The sequence below is a fragment of the Sphaeramia orbicularis genome, chromosome 1 (assembly GCF_902148855.1).
Source record: "Sphaeramia orbicularis chromosome 1, fSphaOr1.1, whole genome shotgun sequence".
Lineage (NCBI taxonomy): Eukaryota > Metazoa > Chordata > Actinopteri > Kurtiformes > Apogonidae > Sphaeramia > Sphaeramia orbicularis.
In genome coordinates, this window is record NC_043957.1 from 54,639,159 (window position 1) to 54,661,583 (window position 22,425).

At 40.4% G+C, this 22,425-nt stretch overlaps 1 protein-coding gene across 1 annotated transcript in view; it reads right to left on the reverse strand.

The window, feature by feature from the left end:
* Positions 1-3,900: 3,900 nt before the first annotated feature.
* The window catches only part of LOC115417934 (scavenger receptor cysteine-rich type 1 protein M130-like), a 44,811-nt gene continuing 26,286 nt past the window's right edge, over positions 3,901-22,425 (reverse strand). Inside the window, exons 5-9 of the mRNA XM_030132156.1 lie at positions 18,792-19,097; positions 16,514-16,819; positions 11,531-11,851; positions 5,767-5,852; positions 3,901-4,466 (exon numbers count right to left, since the gene is read on the reverse strand). Of these exons, the coding sequence (XP_029988016.1) occupies positions 4,422-4,466; positions 5,767-5,852; positions 11,531-11,851; positions 16,514-16,819; positions 18,792-19,097 (1,064 nt within the window). The 3' untranslated portion in view covers positions 3,901-4,421. The remainder of the gene's footprint in view (positions 4,467-5,766; positions 5,853-11,530; positions 11,852-16,513; positions 16,820-18,791; positions 19,098-22,425) is intronic.

Genomic DNA, 22,425 nt, shown 5'->3' on the forward strand with positions numbered 1-22,425 from the left:
ATTGGATGGATTGGACTTTAGGGCTGAGACCAGAGAAGAACATCCTTCCTCTGTGATCAAACATCCTGACAGTCTGCAACATACAACATGTGTTCAGAGAACGCAAACCTCCGCCAAGCACAACGAACGGTATGCATGTGTGGATCGACTATTTAAAAAAAAAATTCAACAGTTTCAAGGTTGTTCCATACTACAGAAAAAATTGAAGCTTGGTACCAGTCATGTGCATGTCAAATTATATTCAATTCCAATCAGTATTTGTTGAGTTATAATGAAAAATGTGTGGTAAATGGGATTTTCAATGTTAAATTGAAATGTCCACAGAGTCCACATTCCACAGTGGATGTGGACAATTTTGAGCCAGATACAAGATGTTGGTATAAGCTATGGGTGGATCAAATCGGAGGCTAATCGAAGTCATTTAGAATTTTTTTATGAATTTTCGAAAATTGCTCAATGATGAGAGATAGGAAAATTTTTGATTTTGTGACCTTGCTTTGACCTTGAACTTTGGCCTACTTGGCCCAAAATTTAATGGGTTCATTCCAGGGCCTAGGCCTATCTGTGGGTAAAATTTGGTAAAGATGGTTGTAATAGTTTTCCCATAAAGCTGCTAACAAACAAACAAACAAACAAACAAACACACAAACACACAAAGCAAAGTGATCACAATACCTCCTGGTGGAGGTAAACATCACACATCATCTGAGGAGGGAAAATAAGCAGGGTCAGCTGTTGGATACAGTTATTCTCTGGATGGATTTCATTACACATTAGATTTCACTGGAGCCACTTTCTGTTTTATTGATTCAGTTCAGGACAAGATCTGATCAGAGACTAAAATTAGTTCAGTACCTGTCAAAAGTGTGGAAATACCTGGTCTTTTATTTTCTCTGAGACAAATTTGTTTCTTCTTTTGGGTCATTTAACACTATGAAGATTTACTTTGACCAAATAAATATGTAAACGAACAGATTGTGGTAAAAAACAAAACAAAACAAAAAAAACAGTTCAACTTCATTTTCTTCTTTTTTAACAGCTCTAACAGTTTTACATACTCTTAGTATCTGGACAGTTATTTTCTCCAAACATTCAGCTGAAATACTTTGCCGTGCCTCATTTCATTTAAAACTTGCCACAGGTGCTGTTGACTGGTTGAATAGTCCTCCTGTGTGACCTTGTGATCCAGTTCATTCCAGTTCAATAGGATTTAGGTGAGTGGGCAGGACATTCCATGATATATAACACTCCAGTCTATTGTTTTCTTTCTACATGATCGTTACAGAGCTTGGATGTATGTTGTGGGTCATTGTCTTGTTGCATGTGCAATAGGTGTTGAAGTATAGAATGGTAGTCATGCCTTGTAAACTGACCTGGAAACATGCTAAACCATGAGACTGTTTGTCATTGTTTCACATGCATCAGTGCACTAGATCATGGTCTGAGGGGTTTTGAACCTACATGTAGTGTTGGAATCCAAACCATGACACACTAAGGTGAGACCAAGACCGAAAACAGACTAGAGTTAGAAATCAACATGACATGATTACTCGCATCAATTGTAGAACAAAAGGCACTGCTGTAAAGTGACATGACTCATCAAATCAAATTCATGTTATCTTATCCATTATATTGTCTTTATGTCGTTCATTTTAAATCACCCAGTGTTACGACCCTAGACTAGGGCGTAACACCCAGATTTGTCATAGTTACACATTAGGCCAGTGCTTCTCAACCTTTTTTGGCTTGTGACCCCATTTTAACATCACAAATTTCTGGCGACCCCAGACATTCAAAACGGAGACTTTTTTTTTTTGCTGTAATTTGTTTTTGATCATGTAATAGTTTGCTATATTATGTTGCAAATCAACGTTAATTTTAGACAACATTTAGTCTACATAATGTATATTATTATGGATGGGGGCAGAAAATCCAGGTGTAGATTACTGCACAAAGGGAGAATTGTATTTTCCTTGGTCAGGATATGTACAGTCAGTCCAGCTTGGATTTACAAGGCTGACAATTAATACTGAACAAACAAGAACTCAAACTATGAATTATGAAAGAGCTGCAGCATCTGAAACCGACCACAATGAACATTTGAAAGATAAACAGAACCACAGTGCTTCAGTTTCAGCTTCAGAGTTTGTCATGTCTTTAATGGATTGTGATCGTCTCTCTCAACTCACCATATATTTTTTATTGGTACATTTTTATTTTTATCAATTACTAGAAAATTCAGACGACTCCATTTGAATTCCAGGCGACCCCATGTGGGGTCCCTACCCCAAGGCTGAAAAACACTGGGACAGGCCTTTCATCCACACAAAACCACCATTTTCAGTCACTGAAACATGTATGAGTTTCAATTTTGTATCATATTTGATACATTGGGTCTCAATGTTCAAATATATATATATATATATATATATATATATATATATATATATAAACAAATAAAAACATAATATAACACAAACATGTCTAACAAATTGATAATTCCTTTTCAAAATTGGCGAAGTTCTGCCTCCTTCCTCATTAATGACAATCTTGTAGTGTCACTGGAAAGGCCTCTGGTGAATGAATTCAATGCGTATTCGATAAAGAATGATACATTTGGTGTTATAGGGTCAAGAGCTGTTTGGGAGCCGAGCTACAAGAGCCAAACTTCCCATCACTACAGTCCAGGTGAAGCTGGTTTCTCGTTTGCTTTGACATTTGGATATTTTATACACATTACTCTGCTCCACAAATATAAGTGAACATGTACACACTTTGACAGACTGTACATTTTTGCTCTTTTGTCCATGACATATACTGTATTTAACAGTAAATATTCATATGAAGTTTATTTGTTAAATAAATGTCAACTTACTGATTTTAAATGTCAGTTGAATATGAGCTGTATTAATGGCATTATTAACTTCTATATCATTGATTTCTGTAAGACAAAACTCAAATCATAATACTGTTAGATTAATGGCATAACTGCCAAAGTCATATTGTTGGAAAAAAAAAAAAACTGTGATAGCTATATGAAATGAATCAGTTGTGTCAGGAAAGTAAAGTTTGCAGATATCACAATTTGGCCAAAAATATGACTTAGGCAATTATGCCTTGAGGCTAACGATGTGTAAATGAAATCCATCCACTGTGACATAAAATCAAACATCAGTCTTTATGATCCAATTTTAATGAACGACCATCAGAACATGGATTTATTTATTTATTGTAATGGATGAATATCAGTGTTTTTCGCTGCTGTAATTTTTTTTTCAGAGTTGGAAAATATCTCAATTGGACTTTTTTTTTTTCCAAATCAAGCATTAATGGACTTTGTAACGTCATCAATATGTTTCTGTTTAAATAATGTATAACTACAAGACACATTATTCATTTATTTCCATTGTTTGTATATTTCAATCTATGTTTAAAGTTGTAGTTTTTACTTTAGATTTATATTATTGTTGATTCACCCTGCGGTGCGGTCCTCTACTACTCTAACTGATCAAACCTGTTAATGTTGCAATGAATAACACACTGCTGTTCACACAAAGACTTTAATAGGAGAACTATTCATTATACGTGCATCGGATATACAAGTCATAATAATGATGAACATACAGAGTAAAAGGAGCTTATATGGATACATGGAGCATTAAAGAAGCAAAAATATTAAAGGTGATTTAATCAGTAATGCATGTTTTAAATTTGTACATTCAAAATTCAGATTGTTCAGTCTTCATCTCAGGCTCAATCTTTACAGTAAAAAACAGAAAAATGATACTAAGGCAGTGATTTAAAAAAAAAAGAAGCAAAGAAAGAAAGAAAAAGAAAACATACATGAAGTCATAACAAATATTTCAAATATGTATAGAGATAAAAATTAAACCTGACAGGTTTATCCGACATCATGTCAGCAGGTCCGTCGGTCCAGAGTTGGAGAAATGCTGGTGTTTCCATGGCAACTGCCAGTATCCTATACACATGTACTCTCATTGACATGGAAAAATATGAAAAACTTACAAACATGTAGAATATAATAATGAAATAAAAAACAAAGTGAAAGACTCAATAAAAGAACTCTGGTGTGTAAATGTAAAGGAAAAGCCCAATAACATCGCTGAATTCCACCATATGAAAAGTATTTCCAAGTGTTTGCAGCTTCTTTCAGAGCTGAGTTCATGTGTGAGCTTTAACCTAACTGTTGAACTGCTGCTCTGCTGTCCCTTCTGTTAGGACTGAATATGTTTTAGTCAAACTTCAATAACAACAAGGAACTACAGCAAAGTAAAACCCACTGAACATTCAGACTGGACCATGACTCCAGAAAAAGAACTGGGACAAAGTTACAAACAGCACAAACACAACCAGCTCTTCTTCTTCATGTTGGACTGTGGACGTGGACATGGATGTGGAGATCATCGTCTTCTCCCTGACTTCCGTCTGAGCTGCCCCCTCTTGGCCTGGAACAAATATAACATCAAACATGTCCTGGTCACGCTCGTGTCTCTAAGTCCATGTAAAGTCCATTTAATCACTGAATAAAACAACCTGATCACAGACAATAATGCTGACATTAGATCAGAGGTGTCAAACTCATTTTAGTTCACAGGCCAGATTCAGCTAAATTTGATCTGAAGTGGGCCAAACCAGTAAAATAATAACATAATAATATATAAATACTGTCAACGTCAAACTTGTTGTTTTAGAGTGGGAAAAGTTGATTTACATTATGAAAAGGTTTACATCTACAAATTATCCTTTCAAAAGATGTGAATAACATGAACAATCTGAAAAAATAAGTTAAATTTTAACAATATTCTGCCTCAGTTTGTCATTTACACATGTACATTATAACTTACAGATCACTGTGGGTCTACAAATACACAAAACATTGAGTAACAGGCAGAATATTGTTAAAATTTTACTTACTTCTCTTAAGACATTTCTGGTTATTTGCATTTTTTGCAAAATTATACATTGTTTTAGTGTAAATACATGAAAATATTTACATTTACAAAGAGCAACATGAGAAGTTGACATTATTTATATGTTATTATAATGGTATTTTACTGGTCCTGCCCACTTGAGATTGAATTGGTCTGAATGTGGAACCTGAACTAAAAGGATTGTTAATATTTTAGTGTTATTTTTGCATTAAACCAATTTTATCCCAAGGGCCGGACTGGAGCCTTTGGCGGGCCGGATTTGGCCCCCGGGCCGCATGTTTGAGACCTGTGCATTAGATTTTGTCGCTAGTATTATATCATTATATCATGTTATTTTTTTCATGCTTTTTAAAGGTTTTATATTAGCATTTTTAATGATATCTGATGACTTTTATTCATTTTAGTCTGTTTTTTTATCTCTTTATTTCTAGACTGTTTTAACCATGATCAGTGAGCTGCTGGTAGTACCTGTCCATGTCTTTTGTCTGTGCTGTTTTTAATCTGTCCCCTGAATGTGTCCTGTCGTTTTAATGTTTTTTGTGTTTGAAATGCTCTTTTCCAGACTGCAGAACAAATCTACCTACGGGTACTAATAAAGTCACCGTAGACCTTGTTTTTCCACATTAAACCAAGCCAAGCTCAACCATAAAAACCATTAAATATACACATGAACGTCATTTCTTTACTGACATCTGAAATGCACCATGAGCCGTTGGAACATGTGAGAAATATTGGGCTGAAAAACAGTTTTGCAGAAATGTCCAATGTCAGCATTAAAGTGTGTTTAGTGTGTTGAACAAAGGTGTGAACTGACCCGACAGCAGAAGTAGAGGGAAACGTTCCCTATGATCAAGATGAGGATGATGAGCACCACCCTGATGATCAGATCCACCACAGGGGCTGAAAGACAAAAAACCATCACATTGGACCTAAAGTGTCCTGATGTCTGGGAAAACCTTTCAAACCTTGTCTGTTAGTCACTATTCTGCTGCTCACAGTGTGAACAGAACTGAACAGATCAATAATGCACAAAATGGAACACATTCACATGAACTGATGGAACATATTCTGTCTGAAAAAAATATGAACCAACTGGAAATATTTTCCTCATCAGGATGTTCATACTGAGCTCTTTGGGATTCTGTGTTTGAGTTCAGACTGAAGTTTGGTTTTTGTCTAAATGTGCAGGCCCGGACTGGCTAATCGGGAGGACCGGGACAATTCCCGGTGGGCCGGTATAATATTTGGGCCGCGAGGGCCGGAGTTCACTTTAAATATGTATTTAATATTTTATTTATTTATTTATTTTTTGGGGGCCGGTGTTCAGTCATAGCACTGAGTTGATCACGTAATCTGCAGCCGCTGTTCCTGGGCCACACCCCCTCTGCTAGCAAACTCTTTGTTTTCTTCCTGTTTTTTTTGCGGACACACCGTGACCTGGCGTAACATGTCCTTGCATACGGTTAGTAGCTCTGTACTGTAGCTGTGGAGCATATACCATCTGTGCTCTGCAGGCTGTGGATGGTCAGCTGTGTTTGCTGTTTGAAACATGGATAATAGAAAGAACAAAGGTGGTGTAGAGAAGACAAGAATTAAAAAGAGGAAAGCTCTGGAAGCAAACGCAGCCAAATGTGACAAAATCTGCAACTTTGTCACAAAAACGACCTCCCGTTTGGAAACTAATAAGGACGACGAACCGGGTAAACCACCTTTCAAGCTTGTTAATTATCGAGTCAATGAATTGTGTGGCATTGTGGCGTGTAACATAACGTTATGTCATTTAAATAATAGTATGATGCGACGCCACGAAAGTGGGAAACTTTGTCTTGTAGCTCCTCAGAGTCAGAAAGAACATCCAGCAGCAGACACCAGCCATGAGCCCACAAGTCCAGAGTGGGCAGGTAGGACTGCTCAGAGAGGGAAGATTATTAGAATAAATAGGCTCCAATGAAGAGTATGGTGTAGGCCTGTTCAGTATGAAAGGTGCTCTGAGATGCTCCAGGATTCAGCACTACATGAATGAAACTGACACCAAGGCTTTGAAAATAGAAGATTTGTGCTGAGAATTCTGAGCATTTTTAAAATGTGCTTTAGTGTCAGAAGCAGAGCCAGGAGCCAGTAGTGATGAGGGGATTGCTCCTGTCAGGATGGAAGGAAAAGGTGAGCTGTTGGAACAGACTGTGTGAACAAGCATTAGTTCTCCTAAAACCACTTTCTAGACCCAAATGATAGTCCTGACCTATTTTATTTTTTATTATTAAAAGTGAGACAGTAAATACACAAAGCCCACAACTGAAAGGCAATAGCATAAAGTAATATTAAATAAGCCTGCATATTTTGCCAATGTAAATATCTTAATTAGTTCAGTAAGTCAAAATGTCTGTAGATATTATTTTTTATTGTGATACAGGTGCAGGCGAGTCTAGGGAAACTGGAGGAAGTGTGAAAGGGAGAGCAGAGTCTACTGATGACAGAGGAGCAGCTCAGCAGCACAGCCCTGAACCACTAGGCACAAATGACACAGATGAAGATGAGTCTGTTGTTAGCTTTGATTGCTTTGCTCGCCCTCAGTCACAGGATACACATATTTTTTTCTTATCATCCTCATCATACCCCTAATATCACTATACCAAAAGTTTTCAATAGCATCGATGGAACAAATCGCAAGTAAGTTGTGATGGAAATCTTTTGTTGCAGAGGATACAAAAATAATAGTTATTAGAAAGTGCAGCAAGCTTTATTTTTATTTATTTTTTTAATTTTTAATAAATTTATACTTTCATTTCATTTCAAACATTTTAAAGGTTTGAAAAATGTTAACACTTATAAGAACAAAAATATAGATTCTGTTATTGTTGTGTTGTGAGGAATAATAATGTTGGAGATGTGGATGTGCACTCACTGTTGAAATAAATCCACATTGTGAAGCAACCTTTACTTGCGCTGAATTGGAAATATTTTAGAAAATACACTGAATTAGAAGGCTTTGTAGAACAGTGTGTAGACCTAACATGTAAGGTTATAATTGCATGATTTTAATAATAATCGGTCGTGATCTAAAGTGGGCCGGTCTGAGGTATGAAACTCCAGGGCTGAAAATGAGTCTCAGTCCGGCCCTGGAACAAACCGCAAGTAAGTTGTGATGGAAATCTTTTGTTGCAGAGGATACATAAATGATAGAGTTATTAGAAAGTGCAGCAAGCTTTATTTTTTTTTTTATTATTTTTTTATTTAACATTTTTATATATTCTTTTATTTCATTTCAAACATTTTAAAGGTTTGAAAAATGTTAACAGTTATAAGAACAAAAATATAGATTCTGTTGTTGTTGTGTTGTGAGGAATGATAATGTTGGAGATGTCGATGTGTACTCACTGTTGAAATAAATCCACATTGTGAAGCAACCTTTACTTGTGCTGAATTGGAAATATTTTAGAAAATACACTGAATTACAAGGCTTTGGAGAACAGTGTGTAGACCTAACATGTAAGGTTATAATTCCATGATTTTAATAATAATTGGTCGTGATCTAAAGTGGGCGGGTCTGAAGTATGAAACTCCAGGGCTGAAAATGAGTCTCAGTCCGGCCCTGTAAATGTGAGTAGAGTTCACAGAAACAACAGCTGATGTTGTAATTGAATATTTTCAAAGTGTGAGTGTTAATGAGCTCAGAGTTCTTCCAGATCTGAAATCAGACGTCTACATTGGTCTTGTGTTTCTGCACATCCACGTCCCGAGGTTTGAACCTGAAACAGCCTAAAACTGAACCAGATCCACTCTGAACCAGGACCAACAGAACTGGGTTCATCCCTGGTTCTGATCTGACCTCCATTAAGCTGCTCCAGCTGGTATCATTACAGAGGAAAAACTGATCCACAAAATGTTTATGACTGTTTCAAGTCAATGACGTGAATATGTCAAAGATCAAACCCATTTTGGAACGGATGGTTGAATGTACCGTTGGTATTTTTAGGTCATTCAGTCTATTCAGGTTGAGCTGAGCTCCTTTTATGGACACAGAAGGTTGAACCTCGATGTGACCAACTGAACCAACCCCACATCAGAACACTGTCCCCACAGGCTTGGACTGGGGGCATGATGGACAGCTTTTAACCCAGTTTATACTTTTAGTTTCAACATCTCCTTACACTGTAAAAACAAACCTTTAGAATCTACTCAATAAAAGTAAGGTAACAATTTGCACTCATTTTGGTTGAGTAGAGTCTACACCATATTTTGAGTAAAATGCGATTAAATTTACCCGCTATAACACACTAAAAGAAATGAGGTAAAATCCACCTTTCATATCCCAACAGATTACGCAACAAATTACTCATAAAAAGTGAGTAATTTTAACTGTCAATTGTTAATAGGAATATGTTCATCTACTTAATTTTGATTTTCGATAGTATCGATACTAAGGTGTGTGTGTATTGGTATTGGCTCGATACTAGTGTGATGAGATCGATACTTCTGTTGCAGTTTCTCTTCTATATGTCCAGCAAATCACTTGAATTCTCTCTCTCTCTCTCTCTCTCTCTCTCTCTCTCTCTCTCTCTCTCTCTCTCTCTCTCTCTCTCTCTCTCTCTCTCTCTCTCACAATTTTATTTTTACCCACCTTTGTATGGAACACCATTACAGAGAACAATGAAACAAAGAAGCAACTTTGCTCGTGGTGCAAGAATCTGCAACTCAACAGAAATATTCATTCATCAAAAAAACTAATAAAAACAGTCTTGAGTTCTGAGCTGAAGTTCACCTCAATGCCTTGGTTGATGTTGTTGAAGTGTAGTTGTTCTATTGGACAGATTTGACACCAGTGCATGTGTCCATCTCCAGCTGTGTTTCTACAGACCACCATCTGCTGCAGCTCATAGGCTGACTGATACCAGTGGACCACCTCTAGACCCTATACATGTGGTCCACACGTACACACATACAGCTGCACATTTAACTGTGGAAACTAACTAGGCTTCACATTGAACCTGGTTTAAAACCAAACTGGTTTGAACTGATGTCAGAATAAATGTGTTTATCGGTTCAGCCCAGTCTCTTGAAATATTATTTTAATTTAGATAGTTGGATTTTTAAGTTTAATCACATATCAGTCAGTATTAGTATTAGTCAGTATTAGTTAGGATTCCTTTGTGTCACTAGATTTCTTTCTTTCACTGGTAGCAGAGGTCACATCTTGGTCACATACTAAACTGACAGATTTATGATCACAGGACTTAGGTTTTACCTTAGGCACACTTTTAAACACACATGCTCACAGACGATCGTAAACAACAGGAGATAAGAGGTAAACACTAAATAGGGAGTTTTACATAGAGTTGAGGTATCACATCTGCCTGACTTTAAAGTCAGATAACACCAGTCCATTTTCTGTGACCCAGCCCACCTAGCACAAGGGGTTCAGCCCATAGTTTGGAGATCAGTTTACAAGGATTATAAAGATGATATGCATTGGAATGTCTGGATCCATTTCCCTGCTTGGGGTGTGGATCCTCAGCTGAATAATATTTTGTTTATGATCAGATCAAGTCAATAAATACATTTATAAAAATAGACCTAAAAGAATCCAGACTTATTCTTGGAGCTTCCAACAAAAGAACACGCTAACACTCTGAAGGTTCAGCTGGACTGTGTTTGCCTGATATCAGTTCTAACCAGTGGCGGCTGCTCGTCTTTCAAAGAGGGGAAGCTCATTGTTGGCTTACATCAAAAAAAAAAAAGTCAAGTTATTTAAACATAAATTCAGCCCTCCGTTCCTTTTTAAGAAAATGGTCAGTGACCTTACCGTAGCAAGTAAACAAAAAATGTTGAAATTATGTTACATTGAAACAAGTAAGTACAATGAGTGTGTTTTATTTACAGTGAAAGAAATGAACAAGAATTTTGTTGTGGTTCCTCTCTCAATTTCACAGCAGAATGTGCGACAGTATTAAACTGAATTCTGTCAAATGAAGGAGTAGATCTCAATATAGCTGTCAATCAAACGGGATTCAGCCTTTCGACTGATCCTCCAATCAGCATGTGGAAGCCTGGCATCCAGCCTGGCCGAGCGCCGCCCACAGCTCCATTCACCCCTAGAGACGCCGGGAGGGGCGGGACAACATCGTGGCATTTATCCAATTACCGTCCAGTTTTGAGACAATGATAAAAACTGTTCCACTCAGTCCCATTGAAGTGCATGGACGCTGAGCGTCTACGGACAAATGCACTGAGCAGAGATCGAATGAGAAAACAGCGCAACAGGAATGTATGAGAAGTGAACAACATCGAGTGATTGATTTGTGAAAAAGCTGATTCTGAACGAACTCGTCTGTGAGATGAACGTGTTCTAACACATTTGTAGTCAATGAAATGTCAACACAACAGTACATATTTGACCGTTTAATTTCCGTAATCTTAGGGGAAGCCGGGCTTCCCTTGCAGTCTATGAGAAATCGCCACTGGTTCTAACATGGTTCTCCTCACATCTAGTCACTCTACTCACTGGGAATGTTATTGAACATGGTCATGTGACTGTTACTGATGCATTGTGGGTGTTTTGTGTGTGATTCTCCTGAAGTTACCTCCAACAGTGATATAGAGGGCTCGGCTCTGAGACGAGGAGAAGTTGTGGTTGAAAACATCCACGTGATATACACATGTGTAGTCCCCTCGGTGGGCGTGGCCAGCGGCAGACACCAGGAAGTGGGCAGAATGATTGACAGCTGGCAGGGTGCGGTTCTGCTGCTTCTTGGTGTCAGAGATCAGCTGGAAGGAGCCTCCTGGGTACTGTGGTTGGATGGAGCATGTGATGGTGAAGTCGGAGCCCATGAGCACCCGGAACCCCTGCTGGTAGACCTCAAAGACCCCGTCAGACAGGGAGATGTTGGGCTGAGGCAGCAGATCTGTCCACACACAGAGACATGATTGGACCAAGCAGCACACATGAGCACAAACAAGCAGTCAGAGAATACATGATCCTCAATGACACAGATGGATTTGATCCACATGAGTTTTGGATGTGATTATGGAGGAATCTGTCATTTAGAGCACAGCTGCCCTTAAAAAGGGGTTTATGTTTATGTTTACGCATTTGGCAGACGCTTTTTTCCAAAGCGACTTACAGGGGAAAACCAATTAAATCACTCAATCAATCAAATTTTATTTATATAGCGCCAGATCACAAAAAAGTTATCTCTTGACATTTTATATATAGAGTTGGTCAAAACCAGACTCTAAGTCAATTCTACAGAAACCCAACAGAATCCTCCAGGAGCAAACACTTGTGACTGGTGACAGTGGCGAGGAAAAACTTCCCTTTAACAGCAGAAACCTCGAGCAGACCCAGACTCCTGGAGGATGGCCGTCTGCCTTGACCAGTTGGGGTTAAAGAGAGAGAGTAGAGAAGGGGAAAAAGAGAGAGCGATAGAGATAGGGACTGGGGGAGAGGGGGAGAAGGGGGGAGTAGGGGGAGACACATGGAGGCGGTTGAGGATAAGTGAGTGGTGATGATGAGGGCAGGGAAGAGGCCGGACCACCGCAGCAGGTCCAGAGATAATCGTGAAAGAATCTGTGGTTGTCCTGGGAAAAACCTTATTAGAATATTTAAAATGGAATGTTTGAAAGTGCTAGGATAGGAGGTGCTCTCGGAAGAGCTGGGTCTTCAGGAGCTTCTTGAAGATAGGCAGGGATGACTCTGTTCTTGTAGCACTTGGTAGAGCATTCCACCAACGTGGAACGACCCATGAAAAGAGCCTGGATTGTCTTGTACAAGGTCTGGGGACCACCAGACTACGTTCCCCAGACGAGCGGAGTGGTCGTGGGGCGACATAAGCTTTTATTAGTGCACCTAAGTAGACAGGAGCAGACCCACGGAGAATTTTGTAGGCTAGGATTAAAGATTTGAATTTTATGCGGGCAGCTATGGGTAGCCAGTGTAACTCAATGAGTAAGGGGGTGACATGTGCCCTTTTAGGCTGATTGAAGACCAGACGCGCTGCTGCATTCTGGACCATCTGTAGTGGTTTGACAACACAAGCTGGGAGGCCCGTTAGAAGAGCATTGCAGTAGTCAAGACGGGAGATAACCATAGTCTGCACCAGGAGCTGGGTGGCCTGTTCGGTTAGGTATGGCCTGATCTTTCTTAGGTTGAACAGAGTGAAACGGCATGATCGGGTGACAGAGGCAACGTGATCCGTGAAGGTCAACTGATTATCAATCATGACTCCCAAGTTACGTACTACACTGGTAGGAGCCAGAGGTATGGAGTCAATAGTGATGGAGATGTCCTGCTGTATGGTTGGCTTAGCTGGGAAGACCAGCAGTTCAGTTTTGGACAGGTTCAGCTGAAGGTGATGGGCTTTCATCCATGCAGATATGTCAGAGAGACAATCTGAGATCCGCACTGAGACTGTGGAGTCATCAGGTGGGAATGACAGATAGAGCTTGGTATCATCAGCATAGCAATGATATGAGAAGCCGTGTGAGTGGATGATCTGACCGAGTGAGGTGGTGTATATGGCAAAAAGGAGGGGGCCCAACACAGAGCCTTGGGGGACCCCCGTGGTGAGGCGGTGAACTGCTGATGTGTGCCCTAGCCAGGACACACTGAAGGACCGACCAGTAAGGTAAGATTGAAACCAGGAGTGTGCGTGGCCTGTGATGCCCATGTTCCAGAGTATGGATAACAGGATATCATGATTGACAGTGTCAAATGCTGCTGATAAGTCCAGTAGAATGAGTACTGAAGACTTGGCTGCTGCTCTAGCCTCTTTCAAGGCTTCTGTCACAGACAACAGAGCCGTTTCAGTGGAGTGGCCGATTTTGAAGCCAGATTGGTTGATGTCAAGGAGGTTATTTTGGGAGAGGAATTCTGTGACCTGTTTGAAAACAGCCCTTTCGATGATCTTAGAAAGGTATGGGAGGAGTGAGACTGGTCGATAATTCTCCACTTGAGTGGGGGTGAGGGAAGGTTTTTTGAGTAGTGGTGTTACCTGCGCTTGTTTAAATACTGTAGGAAATGTTCCTGAAGTCAGTGAAGCATTAATCACATGTGTGATTGGTGCTGTGATAGTAGGGGCTACAGACTGTAAGAGGTTGGATGGAATAGGGTCCAACAGGCATGTTGTAGGACGGCTAGAGGAAAGGAGTTTAGACACCTCGTTCTCTGTGAGGGGAGTAAATGAGGGGAATGACGCAGTTGGGCTTTTATCAGTTGAGTTAGTAGTAGCCATAGTCAGGGGACAGGAAGCAGTGTGTGATGATGATGATGTTGAAGAAGGAGGCGTGCAGTCTATGGGTGGATCAGTGAACTGACTGCTGATAGTAGACACTTTATTTGTGAAAAATGAAGCAAAATTGTCTGCTGTCAGATTAGTAGTGGGCGGTGGAGGTGGAGGGTTGAGTAGTGTTTTAAAGGTTGAGAATAGTTTCTTGGTGTCGGTGGCAGAATGAATTTTGTTATTATAGTAAGCCTTCTTCGCAGCAGTGACACTGGATGAGAAGGATACCAATAGTGACTGGAATGTGATCAGGTCAGAAGAGCTTTTTGTTTTGTGCCATTTTCTCTCTGCGGCTCTGAGGTTGGTACGCAGCGACCGGAGGTTATCATTGAGCCATGGGTGGGACTGGGAGGATCGAGCGGGTCTAGTAGATAGAGGGCACAGATTATCCAGACAGGAGCTAAGTGTAGAGCACAGAGACTCAGTGGCATCGTTAACCTCTAAGGAGGAAAAAGTGCTGGGGGGAGGGAGAGCGGAGGCTACGACAGTGGAGAAGTGGGTGGGGGACAAATTGCGGAGGTTGCGGCGGAAAGAGACCATGGGGGAGGGAGCAGAGTGTTTTTCAGGGAGAGACACACTGAACTGAATGAAATAGTGGTCAGACAGGTGTAAAGGTGTGACTGTGAGGGCATCTGTGATGCAGTTTCGGGTGAAAATGAGATCGAGCTCTTTACCAGCTTTGTGGGTTGGAGGACTGCAAACCCGCTGTAGCTCAAAAGAGAGTATTAGTGACATGAAATCTGAGAAGCTGGGATTGTCTAAGTGGATGTTCATGTCACCGAGGACTAGCATGGGGCAGTCATGCTCTGGGATGGAGGAAAGCAGAGTGTCAAGCTCATCAGGAAAATCACCCAGTTGCCCTGGTGGACGATAAATGACAATTATGTAAAGTTTGACTGGTGCTGTCACTAGGATGGCATGGTATTCAAAGGAGTTGTATTTGACTGAAGGTAGGAGTTGATTGTGTTTCCATTTGTTGGAAATTAACAGACCCACACCACCTCCTCGTCCAGATGGACGAGAGGTATGAGAGAATGTGTGGCTGATAGAAAGTGCGGCTGGGGTTGCATTGTTTTCAGGCGTAATCCAGGTTTCAGTGAGAGCCAGGATGTCCAGTGTGTGATGGTTGGCATAGGCAGCAATAAAATCTGCTTTGTTCACTGCAGATTGGCAATTCCATAACCCTATAGAGAAGGACGCACCAATGACTGCGGTGTATATTAATGGGCGGAGATTGGTGATATTACGATGCCTTTTAGCAGTGTGAAACCCCATACGTGAACCGGAAATAACAGGAATAGGATGGTGACCAGTAGAGAGATTGTTCCTCAAAGGTGAGCTGGTGTGAGTGAGGGGTGTAGCTGTCATTAGTGAGGGGCTGGGAGAGGAGGAGAGATCAGCTGGGGTGGTATTCAGTCTGACTACAGACTGTACAGGAGACTCTGAACGTGGTGATGTTTGATGTGACCAGCAGGGGGAGCAGGTGACTGCAGCAGAAGACGGGGAGCGCAGTCACATAGGTGTGGAAGTGGTTTTAGTCAGGACAGCGTGTTGAATGTTTTGAGCCAGGACGCTGCTGCCTAGGTTTATGGGTAAACAATGACGAACATGTGGTAGTTTTAGAGTCTCACATGTCAACAACAGGTCCTTTTTGTCCTAAATGAGACTCTGTGTAATAAGTTTGTGTTTTCAGCCTCATCTGTTCGAAATGAAGACGTTCATTTGGGATCTGGACGTTAAAAAGATCAAAGGTCAATAATCCAACAGAGTGGAAGTGCTGCTGGGTCTTCTTCTTGGTAATTATCCACAGGTGCTCTTTGGAAACTTGTGGTGTGTCTGGCTATTCAGAGTAAAAAAAAAAAAAATCTGCATTGGCATGCTAGATTTCAAAAAATATTCCCAAGGAACACTGTAAGATTTGGGTAAAAATAGAATGCCTTTATTAGTTCATAGCAATCTTTTAAAATAGTAAAATAAAATTTTAAAATATTGCCAAATTTTAAAAGATTGCCATGAACTAATGAAGGCATTCTATTTTTACACAAATCCTACAGTGTGCCTTGGGAATATTTTTTGAAATCTAGCATGCCAATGCAGATTTTTTTTTTTACTCTAAAAAGATCAAAGGTCAATATTTGACACATTTTACAGAACAAACATTGAAGTGAGATGAAATAATCAACTGATGAAATAAAAATATGCATTAGATTTAATGTTAAATGTCAGAATCAGAACCATCTGGTCACGGAGAATTCAGTTTAAGACACAGTTTGTGTTCATTTGTACCTGAACAGACCACATCCACACCAGATGAGGCATAATTGGAACCGTCCAGTCCAACACAGTCCCACAGTCCAGATGTCAGCTTTACACAAGGAAATGAGACCCACCACTTAAGTGTGTATTTAGAATCTTCTCTTCTCGTAACTGAAACAGCTGATCCACAGTCCAGATACTGACACACAAGAGCTCCATACTTCAGGTTCCACTTTTTATGCTGGTCCCCTACTAGTCTCCACACTCCCTGGTATTGGATCTCCAAAGCACCAGCACAGTGGCTCAGTTGTCCCACCAACCTGACACCTCCTGGATCTGAGCAGAAACATGAGAAAGTGAGTCAGAGGGTGTTTTCACACTGGGTATCCGGATCCGTGTTGTACTTGGATACACTCACACCTTTCCCGCAGATATTGAGTTCACAAGCACGTACTGTGGCCTGTGCCCGACTATGAGTATGAGTGAGTGTTACAAGGTCCAAACAGTATGTGGAGGTGTGGAAGGAATTCTTTCGCAATCCTTTTTTTTTTTTCTTTTACCTTTACTTCAAAGATTACAGTTAACAAAGATCAAACATGCAATCGACAAGGCCACAAAAACTTACAACAATTTTAACATACAAACAAAAACAAACAAATACATACAAAGGGATTCTTAAACATTACTTCACTTTAAGAAAGTTCTTCATATAGTTTGATAGTTTTATCACATTTGGGGGAGTCTATAAGATTAATACTGCAAATGTACTGTTCCAATTCAGCCAGAAGTCTGTACAAACTGGGGGTTAATTTCAACACTCTACATTTATGGATATGGAATTTACCAAACAATATTAATAAGTTGACAATGTACTCAATGCTGCTCTCCTGGTGAATATAACATGTAATAAAAGACTTACAATCAGTTACAATGGGGTGTTGACTTTACACCATATATATCTTGCCAATTTAGTCCAATGGGTAATAGAATGGTTGCACTGATAGAATAAGTGTATTAAAGTTTCAGGCTCAGTATTACAGAAGTTATATTTATTTTTGACATCTAAAAATTTAGAAAGATATGCATTAGTGGTATATATACTGTGTAAAATCTTGACATGAATCTCTCTTATCTTATTGTTAATGCAGTATTTGTATGGAAATAGCCATACTCTTTGCCAATTAATATATCAAAAGACATTGTCCCAAAACGCTTTCCCTCTTAGAGTTATTTTTCGTCTTTCATAGAATGTGTTTTTTGCATTTAGAATCATTCTGTCGCTATCCAACAAACACTTAAGTGACAAAACCTTACATAATCAATTTACCAACTGTTCTGTTCACAGGCAATACTTGTCTATCTGTTAGCCTGTTTGAGGTAAAGTGCAGAAGAGTGACCTTCGTTGTCCCTGTTATATCACAGAGTGGTTGGGTCGATAAGGCTGTGCTGTGCGGATCCTAGGCTTTTTCAGGAGACAACAGGAGCACCATCAATGGTCTCGTGGTGATTAACTCACTTTCGTTGTCAGAATGGTAATTAGGTAACTTCCGGTCTCGGGCACGTAAAACGTCACATGGCAACGTACCGTACTGGAGTATGGGCAGTCCGTACCCAGGGCGACCTTCTCAGCTGGACTCGAGTATGGTACTCAAGCACGAAATGGTTGCATTCACATGGACAAAATTAAGCGGACTTTGGGGTCCAGCATACTCGGATATAGACTCGAGTATGCTGTGTGAAAACGCCCTTAGGGTGTTCAGGGACAACAAAGGTCGCTCTTCTTCACTTTGCCTCAAACACGCTAACTGGTAGAAAAATATTGTCTGTGAACAGAACAGTCTCTTGGTTGATGACGTAAGGGTTTGTCTTCTTCTGACTTCCGCATTTGTTGGATAGTGACAGAATTCCTTCCACACCACCACCTACTGTTTCGGCCCTGTAATACCCATTCGTACTTGGGCATGGGCCACTGTACGCATTTGTGAACGCAACATCTGCGGGAAAGGTGTGAACATATCCAAGTCTGGTACAGACTCGAGTACGCTGTGTGAAAATACCCTATGTCATGTGCGGTCTCCGGCACAGATTACTTTCACACTGCAATGTACAGTACTGGAGCCCACGCAGTCCGTATCCAGGACTACCTTCTCAGCTGGACTTGCGTACAGTACTCACAGAATGTTTGCATTCACATTGATAAAACTAAGTGGACTTTGGGGTCCAACGTACTCGGATATGAACTCGAGTACGCAGTGTGAAAACACCCAAAGAAACACAGTGTAATATGAAAGCCATGCCCCCTTTGTACCTGTACATGTGAGTCCAGCAGCTTTTCCAGATCCACAGGTTTTCCCAGCTGAGCTGGACCTTCTACAGTCCAGGACAGCAGACTCATTTCCTTCACACTGGAGCTCACTGGTCCAGACTGGAGCCTCCCCCTCTCCATAGAGGGCCCCCTGGAGGAGAGAAGGAGCCCCACAGCCCAGTTCCCTACAGACCACCTCTGCATCATTATGATCCAAATCCTCTTCACACACTGAGCACCAGGGCTGGTTGGACCAGACCTCCAGTCTGCCTGAACACAGACTGGAACCATGGACCAGTTTGACAGAGTCTGTGGACACACAACAACACAGAGACATGTTTAAAGACACAAAACCCCATCAATAGATCTGCTGAGACCTCCTCTCAGTCATTAGTGACACATGGACTAAACATGACTTATGGACCATTTCAATCAGACCCACAATGTCCTCGTAGAAAACGGAATAACAAACTCAACGATAAAAGGCATTTTTATGTTGAATGTGGAGATCTGGAGGTGAAGGACACAGTGAGTCTTTGCTGTTGTTGAACTGTATACCAACAGAGGGCACTGTCTACACTCAGACTGGACTAAAACAGGCCTCCAGCCGACTCTGTCTCCTCAGTGTCAGGTTAGAGTTAGTTCAGCATTAGCACTGGTGACACAATCATTTTTATATCAGAGTGAAAATTAACAATTCATGAGCTGCGTCTTTTCAAAGGCAGTTTGTTTGATGAGCAGACAGAGAAACCCAGAGTTCAGTGATTTCGATTCGATTCGATTCGATAGAACTATTGATCCTTTGGGCAGAGCTCACAGGAAATTGAGGTTCCAGCTGCAACACTACACCAAATGTACACACACAAGAAATACCACAAAAAATAGAAATACAATAACTATAACTATAACTAAAAATAACTACAGATAGATAGATAGATAGATAGATAGATAGATAGATAGATAGATAGATAGATAGATAGATAGATAGATAGATAGATAGATAGATAGATAGATAATCTAAGCATAATGCAGTGTGTTTGATCAGTGACCCATGGTTCATATCAGAAAACTGGAAACATGTGGCTCATGTGAAACATCTGCATTTAAGGAGATGGTTTAGTGTCCGTAATATTTTCATGGTGTCCTCAGAGTCCAGCAGACCCACACATACAACTGAAAAAAGACCACATTTATTGACACAAAGTCCTGTTCCAAACAAATGGATCCAGTCCTTCTGAGCTGTTCAACAGCCTGTTGGAAACCAGAGTCATGTGACCACATTCATGGACTGGAACTGAATTCAGCTCCACGTGTTTGATGTTTCACTTCAACTGTCCAACTTGTCTAACTTGGTTTGGTTTGACACAGATAAAACACACGTTAATGGAAAACACTGACAGTATCATGACCATCTACCAGGGACAACATCATTAGAGTTACCTGAACAGGTGAGGAACATGGTGGCTTTTTCGAACGAATTTGTTCTCACACAGTCCATCAGTGTAGATGTAGAGAGAACACAGTAGGGGCTGATAGCCCATATAAAATCCATATAAAGTCCAGATAAACCAGATTCCGCATTAACAGCAGAACCACAGTCCAGTCGACTACATATGACATCTGCTGCCTTCAGGGTCCAGGGGTCAAAAATATAGTAACCAAATGCAATGTCTTTCCATACTCCATGATGTTTGATCTGTACTGTACCGTTACAGTGACCAGCTCCTCCCATCAGTCTGACATCATCAGGATCCGATCAAATAAAAATGAAAGATAATTGAGATCAAAGTGACTGAACTGACAGAAGTTGCTGTAAATCAAAGCTCCACCTGTGCAAGAAAGATCCACAACTTTTCCAGATGAGCAGGTCTGTGACCCTGAGCTTCCACAGTCCAGGAGACCAGACTCATGGCCTTCACACTGGAACGTCTGCGCCACAAGAGCCTCCGCTTCTCCATAGAGCGCCCCCTGGAGGAGCGCAGGAGCCCCACAGCCCAGCTCCCTACAGACCACCTGAGCACCATGAAGGTCCAAGTGTCCTTCACACACTGAGGACCAGGACTGGTTGGACCAGACCTCCAGTCTGCCTGAACACAGACTAGAACCACGGACCAGTCTGACAGAATCTGTGGACACAGATGGAAGAAGACTGGAATAAAAATTAAACTAGTATCTGCTGGAGTCTAAAGGGGGCTCTATAGGCATCTAGTGAACTGTAGTAGACCAGGGTATGGGGGCTTGGACTATATACTGTTTATCTTATACATGCTTCCTTTAGGTAATGTAATAAGGAAACCCTCTATCAACTTTCATTGTTATGCTGATGATACCCAATTTTATTTATCTATTAAACATGATGAAGCCGATCAGCTAACTAAACTACAGGAGTGCATTAAACAGATTAAAGATTGGATAAACAACAACTTTCTGCTGTTAAACTCAGATTAAACTGAAATCATTGTGTTTGGCCCAAAAACTGTTAGGGGTGCAGTGTCCAGTGAAGTAGTCACCATGGATGGTGTTACACTGGATCCCAAAACCACCGTGAGTCATTTTTGTTCAGGATTAATCATTTAGCTCACACATAAAAGAGATTTCTAGAACTGCCTTTTTTCATCTGTGTAATATTACTAAAATCAGGCATATTTTAACTCAGAATGATGCAGAAAAATTAGTCCATGCTTTTATTACATCCAGACTAGACTATTGTAATTCATTCAGTAATTATACTAACACCAGCTGTGCTAGTTTGTAACAGTTTTAGTTAAGTTTGCTGTGCATCCATTGCATCCATGTGTCTCCCCCTACTTCCCCCCTTCTCCCCAATCTCTCTCTCTCTCTCTTTCTCCTCCTTTACCCTCTATCTCTAACCCCAACTGGTCACGGCAGACAACCATCCTCCAGAGTCAGGGTCTGCTCCAGGTTTCTGCCTTTTAAAAGAACATTTTTCCTCATCACTGCCACCAAGTGTTTGCTCCCAGAGGATTCTGTTGGGTTTCTGTAAATTAGCTAAAGAGTCTGGTTTCAACCAGCTCTGTATGTAAAGTGTCATAAGATAACTTTTGTTATTATTTGGCACCATATAAATAAAATTTGATTGATTGATTGATTGATATAGTGGATTTTACTGGACTGTAGTGGATTCACATTCTTAGTGTTTGGTTTTGTTTCGTTTGTGTGTGACATGATGTTAAATCAGCTGTTTTGGATGTAGTTTATTGATTTATTGATTCACTGATTCTATTGGAGACAAAGTGGAGACAAAGTGAGAATTTTATTTTCCTTGGTCAGGATAAGTACAGTCAGTCCAGCTCGTATTTACAAGGCTGACAATTAATACTGAACAAACAAGAACTCAAACCATGAATTATGAAAGAGCTGCAGCATCTGAAACTGACCACAATGAACATTTAAAAGATAAACAGTACCACAGTGCTTCAGTTTCAGGTTCAGAGTTTGCTATGTCTTTTATGGATTGGGATTGTCTCTCTCAACTCACCGTATAGTTTTTTGTTAGTTTTTTTTTTTTTCTTAATTCTTTTTATTAATTACTAGAAATTTCGGCCAACCTCATTTGAATTCCAGGCGACCCCATGTGGGGTCGCAACCCCAAGGTTAATTATCACTACCATGGTGA